The 7,835-nt window shown below is 32.7% G+C and overlaps 1 protein-coding gene across 3 annotated transcripts; it reads right to left on the bottom strand.

Moving 5' to 3' along the window:
- Nucleotides 1-2,198: 2,198 nt before the first annotated feature.
- LOC107920991 (probable ribosomal RNA small subunit methyltransferase B) lies at nt 2,199-7,500 on the bottom strand. Of its 3 annotated transcripts, XM_016850838.2 has the most exons (17): nt 7,167-7,500; nt 6,837-6,899; nt 6,386-6,540; nt 6,011-6,124; nt 5,651-5,716; nt 5,442-5,525; nt 5,275-5,361; nt 4,980-5,071; nt 4,831-4,891; nt 4,561-4,620; nt 4,195-4,255; nt 3,821-3,928; nt 3,549-3,667; nt 3,395-3,466; nt 3,137-3,222; nt 2,960-3,056; nt 2,199-2,821 (listed from the first exon to the last, which is right to left on the bottom strand). In XM_016850838.2, the coding sequence occupies exons 1-17, from the start codon at nt 7,288-7,290 to the stop codon at nt 2,690-2,692; spliced, it is 1,581 nt and encodes a 526-aa protein (XP_016706327.1). In that variant the 5' UTR covers nt 7,291-7,500; the 3' UTR covers nt 2,199-2,689. The 3 variants fall into 3 exon arrangements, with proteins under 3 accessions (XP_016706327.1, XP_016706329.1, XP_016706328.1); XM_016850840.2 differs by lacking the exon at nt 5,275-5,361 and having other exon boundaries at nt 7,167-7,462; XM_016850839.2 differs by lacking the exon at nt 4,561-4,620 and having other exon boundaries at nt 7,167-7,461.
- Between the last annotated feature and the right edge of the window lie 335 nt (nt 7,501-7,835).

The following is a 7,835-nucleotide window of genomic DNA, read 5'->3' on the forward strand; positions in this document are numbered from 1 at the left end:
ACCAATCAGGATATCAATATAGAGAAAAATATTTGACTGATTGATTCGAGAATCGATTGATTGGGCAATTGAACAAATTTTTTATTATAAATTTTTAATGATTTATTTAATAGAACCAGACATATCAGTCGAACTGATAATACTTATCAAACTAGTTGGACCAACAAACCGATGATATTATTAGTTTCACCACTAGTTCAATTATGAAGATTTTAATTTTGAATGAGAAAATGCATTTTCCATTTTGTTACAGACAACTTAGGATAAGATTGATTGTTTCTACATATTCTTTTAAAGAGATTTTTTTTCCTTTTTGGAATTATTCATTGCTGAACAAAATGTAATTTCTATTTTTATATTTTTATAAATTTTTGGGTTAAAATATTTAAAAAGAAAAAAACTCCCAAATTTTCCGTATTATTTATACAAATCATTTATATTTTATTTACACCTGAATAAAAATTATATACTTTGATTTGTATTTAAATAAGTGGACTTACTTAAGTATAAATTAAAAGTCATGAGTTTATAAATTAAAATTGTGGAAATTATTGTATAAATAAAATTTTTGAATATTTATATTGTATTAAATTAAAAAAATGAAGTTTTGTCACTATTTTCAAAATTGAATAGGACCAGCTGGTCAGATCGATTGCACTAGGCACAAGTGAATTTACTTAGGTATAAATTAAAAGTCAAGGGTTTAAAATTAAATTTATGAAAAATATGGTATAAATGAAAATTTTGAATATTTATATTGTATTAAATTAAATACATGAAGCTTCGTCACTGTTTTTAGAACTGGACCGAATCAATCAGTCAGACTGATTGGATTGGTAATTGACCGGGGTACCAATCCAAAATAAGGGGTTATATTGGTTGACTTGTGAACCAGTTGAATTTGTTGGACCGGTAGAATCGACAGTCTAACTGGTTGAATCGATTTTATCTATTCTTAATAATTTATTCAATCGAACTAATTGGACCGGTCGAACCAAGAATCGTTGGCCTGAATGATTCGCTTGCTGATCTAATTCTGAAAACTTTGAGCTTCGTTTATAATATATTATAAGTAAAATTAATTATTTCTTGTTTGGGTTTTGAAGGAAGTGTGAAAGAAGAAAGAACAAAAAAAGTTATCATGTTTTTTTAATCAATTTTGGCCAATACAGAAGTTATCAAAGCCTTGATTGATTATATGTTGAAAGACTCAGACATTACATTTCTTAAAAGAGTATGACGACTCTTGAGAGCTGAAAGACAATGGTGGTTGAAGTATATACCTAAAGAAGATAAATAATTGCGAATTGGATTTACATAGCAACCAGGTTTACAAATCTTTGATGCCATCCTTGATGAATTCTCATAAACTTTCCAACAGGACAAAGCGAGGGGTGCTTTTGATATTTTTAATCATATAATTGTGTTGTTTAGTTATTCACCAACAAATTTTCAACTTTTAAAATGGATTTTAAAATCCAAAATTTAATTCTTATGAATTTGGACTTGGATTTGTCCAAAATTTAATCTAATTTTTTATTTCCAAACAAAGAATTTAAATTTTTTTGACTCATATCATATTTTACAAACATAGCATAAAATAAATAAATACAAATAATCAACAGTTTAACAAGTGATATGTTTTTGTCAATAGTATAAAAGATAGTAGTAGTTAATTCCCATTTTTGCATTTAAAAAACCAAGATTCAAACTTTGTGATTGTTATCTTCTTCCCATTTGTAATTTGTATAAAATAAATAATTATTTTTCTGAAAAATTATAATGAGTCATATTGAAAATCTATTTAACAACCTCTTAGCTTAGCTTAGTGATAAAAGTAGTATGATATAGACATACGAGTTTAAATTCAACCTCAAATAATTCTATTTCTCACCTTCAATTATCGAAAAATATAATTGAAAAACTTGATTATAGGTGTGCAAATTTATACAAATGTATTAAATATTAATCTTTAAAAGAATTTATTGATGCAAAACCATTTTTTTTCAAGTTTTAAACTGATAAAAATATTTATTTAGTTTAAATAAAACAATTCTAAATAGATTTCAAACACTGCAAAAGCAGGACTAGGGTGACATACTCCCTGAATCTGCTTGTAGAAGTAAAATTTTTCACTAGTAGTTTATCAAATACTAATCTTTAATAATGGACATGTAATGAAAAAAAAAAGACTGTAATGAAAGAAAGAAGCAACTCTTAATACATTTGCAAAAAAAGTAGATATTATCATATTGGTACCGAATTATCACTTCCCAGCAACTCATTATGCATTTGCAAGAATGAAAAATATTATTATATTGTATCTAGCTGACACCAGGAATACTCTGTTCATAAGTAGGCCAATGCTTGTTTTAATCAAGCTACTTACATTCAGCTTTGACATTTCATGAACATGTTCTTCAAGCAGCTCTCCTTGTCATCACCAGACAACAACCATTAGGTTGTCTGGTAACTTGTATGTTGAAGCACGATATCAAGTCAATGCATAGGTATCATCTTCTTAAGGGCCTCCTGTAAATAATGCTGGAGCATTATTAAAATCCTTATCCATCGGAGTACCTTGTAAAGATGAGCTCTTCACTACGGTGGCTTGGTGTTACAGAGAACATTTTCCGTGCAATGAGCTCATTGTGTAGACCATCAAGGGTTGTTTCGCACTTAAATTTCTTCACAAAGTCCGAACAAGACGAGCTGCAAAGGCTCCATCTAGGGAATGCTTTACAGGATCAGAGAAATAGAAGCCTTGTTTTGTAACAAAATCAGATGGCACATATCTATTCACAGGATCTATTCTGAATTCCTGAAAAGGAAAATTAATAAATCACAAACATGTTCTCTTGAAGACAACAACGAAGTCGGAGAAAATTTTAACGAACTGAAAATTGTAAGGCGCTCTCTATCAGCACAAAGGTTCATAAAAAAGCCATTGCTCTCTTACAGGATGCCTGACAAGAAAAGCTTCCACCCTGTCTTTGTTCTCTTCAGGGTCAATGGAGCAAGTACTGTATATTAATACCCCTCCTGAGCTCACCAATCTATAAATGCGGAACAAATGTTGTAAGGGTAAAAAGTTGGAAAGACGCATTCAATCAATAAAGGAGAATACAGATCTCACGTGGATGCTGCATCAAGGAGTTCATCCTGCAGATTCTTAAGTTGTTCCATATCTTCTAATCTTCTATTCCAACGCAAATCTGATCTCTTTGAAATGGTAAATGAAAGAAAAAGAGTGGTTAGATATAGCTTAACTCCCCAAAAATAGAATAGTAGGTAACTAGGAAGAGCGTGGAGAAGAATCGGAAGAAAAATTTATATAATGTTAAAACCCTGCTACAAGTGAACACTTAAGTATACATGGTCGTTTTCAAGTTACCTTGGAGAGAACACCGAGTCCAGAACAAGGGGCATCCAACAAAACTTTACCAGATTTCATTGGACTACTTTCCTACAAATTTTAGAAAAGGGATAGATGTAAGAAATTTCTGATTAGCTGAAAATTTTAAGCTTTTAAAAGAGCAAGAAATTACAGCAAAAGTACGAAGATCGGCATGGATTGTGTCAACAACACCATCAACTTTTTGCAACTTGGCTGTCTCTTTAAGAATTCTCAAACGGCCTTTGTTTATGTCAATTGCATGCACTTTGCCTGATATACAAACGAGGTTTCACAACATTGATTTAAAGAAAATTTGCTTGCTCATTCCAATACCAACAATATGAATAAGCTTTTAAAAGCGGATCATGCTTCTTATGCCCCCTTTAAAAGAAACCTGCAGTCACATGAAGTTGGCTGGTATACCTTTGCCCCTCAAACGAGATGCCATGTAAAGAGTCTTTCCTCCAGGAGCAGCACAACAGTCGATAATGTCCTCGCCAGGTTGAGGATCTACAACAGAAACTGCAAGACCTGCAATGAAATTGTCATAAAATTCAAAGTAAAAGTTTATAAAGTCAAAATCAAGTCAAGAAGAACCGGGAAAGGAAATATATTGTCAATCGACCAAGAAATGAAAAGTGCTTTACCAATAACCAACATTTAGTTTTGTAATTGTAGCAACATATAACTACGTCAAGGAAACTTTACATACTATAATGATATTATAATATATCATACTTTTATTAGATATGGTAACTTTTTGCTGCCCAAATAAGCATTGAGACAGTGAGATATACCTGCACTTTCATCCTGGACAGAACAGAGACCTTCTTTCAGCAACCCTGCTCGTATGACATTCTGAAAATGGACAAGTAGGTAATCAAACTACTGTACCCTGACAAGTAATTTTAGTTTCTGGATAATCATGATCACTGGTAGCCAATAGATACAACAGAAAGTGCTTTTCTGGTAGGAAGCACTTTCATTGCTCTCAAAAAGAAAGATAAATTGCATGTCATGTATCAATGTTAATGTACATGTCAGGACAGAAAATTTCAACTTTTAACAAATTTAATAACCACAAAGCGTAGGCTAAATGGCACTTATACAGTCTGTGAGCATAGAGTGCTCGTGTTGGACAAAACCATAAATCAAACTCCTACCTGCAAACCAATTTTTACACGGACAAAATCATCCAAATGCAAAGAAACCTCATGCGGGACCTATAGTCATGAATGGAAAATTAATTGTAAGGGCAGTAACAGAGTAAGTAATAACAGCAGGCACTCTCTATACACACATATGTCGAATTACTCAAAACAATTTAAGAAGATTTCTTTCAAATACTTCAACTATAAATATGTTTTTGTATGTTTCATAACACTAAAAATTTAAAAGTAACTACTCAAGCAAAGAAAATAGTAATAAAGTACCTTCAAGGAATTAAGCTGCATCACTAGATCATCTCTAGTAATTCCCTTTGCAGCATTTGCCCTGATATCAGTATCCAAAAGAGCTACTCTTAAATTCTTCAATAGATGTGAATGTGATATTAGATGGAAAGCAAAATGTGGCCAAAAACCTTAAGCTAAAACTGGGATCACTATTGTTCCACATCATTAGCTGAATTGCCTCTTCTTGTCCAAGATACTTTGTCCATCGTCTTACCATCCACTAGAAAAAAATTGATAAATCTCATCAATAAAAGTTTAGCACTAGAAATGGACAAAGTGAGAAAAATTATGAACTTTGTAAACTGATGAACAACCACAAGTCAAGTTGCCAATCAGGACTATAAAACTGCCATCCCACATTCCTATATATATTTCTAAAAGAACTACAAGTAGAGTTTTACAATCACAGATTCGAAGACTTACAACAGGATGAGAATATAGAGTAGCAAGAGCACGTGCTTGTGCACGACTATCACCTTCCAATTTGGGTAGAGGAAGGGAGTTATTTTCCTACAAAGCCCAAGTGAAGAAGACACCAAAATCATGATGACTGCTCACTGTTTCAATCACATAAAGAGGAAGTCACCAACCTTAACCAAAACTAACTTCCGGAGAATCCCATTGACCATGTTACCAGCACCAGGTCGAAGAGCAACCTTTGCAAGTTTTACATTCTGCACTTGTACATGACAAAGTTGACAAAAGAAGGTAAAAAAAAGGATTTTAGGCCAGAATGTTATCTCAGGTCAGATCTAAGCTGACAGATGTTATAAAAAAAAAATTAATGAACAGATTTTACCTCATCTACAACAGCATATGGTGGCATATTAAGCTTGACAATCTCATAGAAACCGATTCGGAGAATCTAAAAGCATAGACGAGAAAAAATAAAATTCATGTTCTAACATTCCAACTTGACTTGCCTTTGTTCAACATGATAGAAGCAAGTCTTTCAGAGGGGAAATGGATAAACTAGTTGATTGTCAGCATAAATTTAAATAAAAAATAAAAAATAAAATAAAATCCACGTTAGGGCTAGTCAATGATTCCAAATTGCACATGCCATTTTATACATAAGAATGCCACTAATGGAATGACTGCTATTTGACAACGCAGTAGCATGAACAGAGTCATACAGAATATCTGAAGAGAAAAGTACCTGTAACAGAAGTGGTTCCATGCTTCTAAACATACTTTCATCATGACATAGGGATCCAATTAAATGGTCAAGATATCTCCTCCAGCGAATGGTACCACCAACGATATCTGTAACCTATGACAATCCAAACAGAATGCCACTATATGAGCTATTTAAATTTATCTAAGAAGCACTTTAAAAAAAAAAAGAATCTCTAAATTTTATTACAAATGGGGAACAAAAGATGCAGCCTGGTTATACTAGTATAAACTTTATGGTAACAAAGGTATAAAACACTCCTTAAAATCTCTCGATGAATGCCTAGGTTAAAATTAGGCTGAAATGATAAGAGTGTCATAAACACATGAGAGAATGGAAAGGCAAAAGAAGGATGACCAATCTAAGATCTCGATCATCTAAATCACGGGTACGGAAACCAAGAGTTCTTTCCACATATCCCATCTCATTATCTCCAGAACCCTTTCCTTTCTCATTTAAAAGGTCAGCAAATGCACCACCAAACTCAATTCTCATCAATCTCACAGCAGATACTGCATAGAGCATAAGAAATATGTCAACCATTCATAAGATAAGAGCATAATATTCTTAACACCTAACTCTGAATCTGGTACAGCCTTGACTGTATATCTAATCTACAAATAACAAGAGATGATATATTTCGGTAGGGGAAAAACACACATATGTACTAGAAAAATCAAATATTAAAAGGGCATGATGTGAGAAACACATCCATTATAACCAAGTTTCAAGCATTCTTTACACCACCTTAAAAATTGATAAAAAGAAAATGAATTTACATAAGAAAGGAGAGAAAAAGCTGAATTACCAGCTCTATGGGGAGAAACCTCCAAATTCAACTTGTGCATTTTGTGCGAGGGACTGAGAAGACCTGAATTATCACATAATCAAAAGGGAACATAAGGCTAAACCAAAATAAAGCAAGAAAGAAGTAAAATTCACATTGATATAAATGTAAAACAAACTGACTGCAATTAAACATTCTACAAAAAAGGACTAAAGGATGAATCCCAGATACAGCTAGCTAGCCTATGTGAAAAAGGTTGGGTGCTTTCAGTCTTTCATATTTATTTCTGGGTCTTGAAAAAAAAAACTTCACTCTTCTCACAGTTGCTGGGAAGAAACAACTATAACCTACCTTTTTTAGCAGTTGAAATGGATGTTTTATGATTGTTACTTCTCTTGGAAAGTTTCAATGGCTTGGAGGGAGTTTCCTGTGTCTGTGAAGAAAGGAATACGCGAAGTGGCAGCAGGTGTGCCATTGATGCTTTGAATTCTCGAATGAAACGCAACCAGAGCGATCCAAAGAGCTTGTATTTCGTTCACTTTGTCTTTGGTTGTTTTTCGGATAACATGGGAAAAACAAAAAAAGAGCACCGTCCAGTTACCGGGTTCAGTACCGGTGTTTGACAATCAACAGCGAGAACTGGTCCCAAGCTCCAAGTGAGGAATGGTTTGGGTTTCTTTGTCAATGGTCGACCTGGCCATGAATGTTGGGCCTAATTTAATCCTATGGTGGACACCCTGGAAATGGACTAGGTCCCTGTCCAACAATATAATAACTTTTCTTGTACTTGATTATGCACGCTGATGAACAAAATATCATGTAATAAATAATCGCTAAAACTAATTCACGAATAGTGGTAACATATCTCTTCAGATTTAATCTTTTATTTTTTATTAAAAATTATAAAATATTAAAATTATATAAACTTTTAAACATTTTATAAATTTATAAAAAAAAATAGCTTATAAGTCAAAAATATCTTTAAGAAAATGAAAAATATATCACTTAAATTCTGTATTT

Source organism: Gossypium hirsutum, chromosome D01 (assembly GCF_007990345.1).
Source record: "Gossypium hirsutum isolate 1008001.06 chromosome D01, Gossypium_hirsutum_v2.1, whole genome shotgun sequence".
NCBI lineage: Eukaryota > Viridiplantae > Streptophyta > Magnoliopsida > Malvales > Malvaceae > Gossypium > Gossypium hirsutum.

Excerpts from the sequence above, each read along its gene's own strand:
- LOC107920991 (XM_016850838.2), bottom strand. The coding sequence starts at position 7,290 with ATGGCACACCTGCTGCCACTTCGCGTATTCCTTTCTTCACAGACACAG. Across the intron at positions 5,717-6,010 it reads TGGAACCACTTCTGTTACAG|ATTCTCCGAATCGGTTTCTA; the intron begins GTACTTTTCTCT and ends CTATGCTTTTAG. Across the intron at positions 3,668-3,820 it reads ATCTCGTTTGAGGGGCAAAG|GCAAAGTGCATGCAATTGAC; the intron begins GTATACCAGCCA and ends TTTGTATATCAG.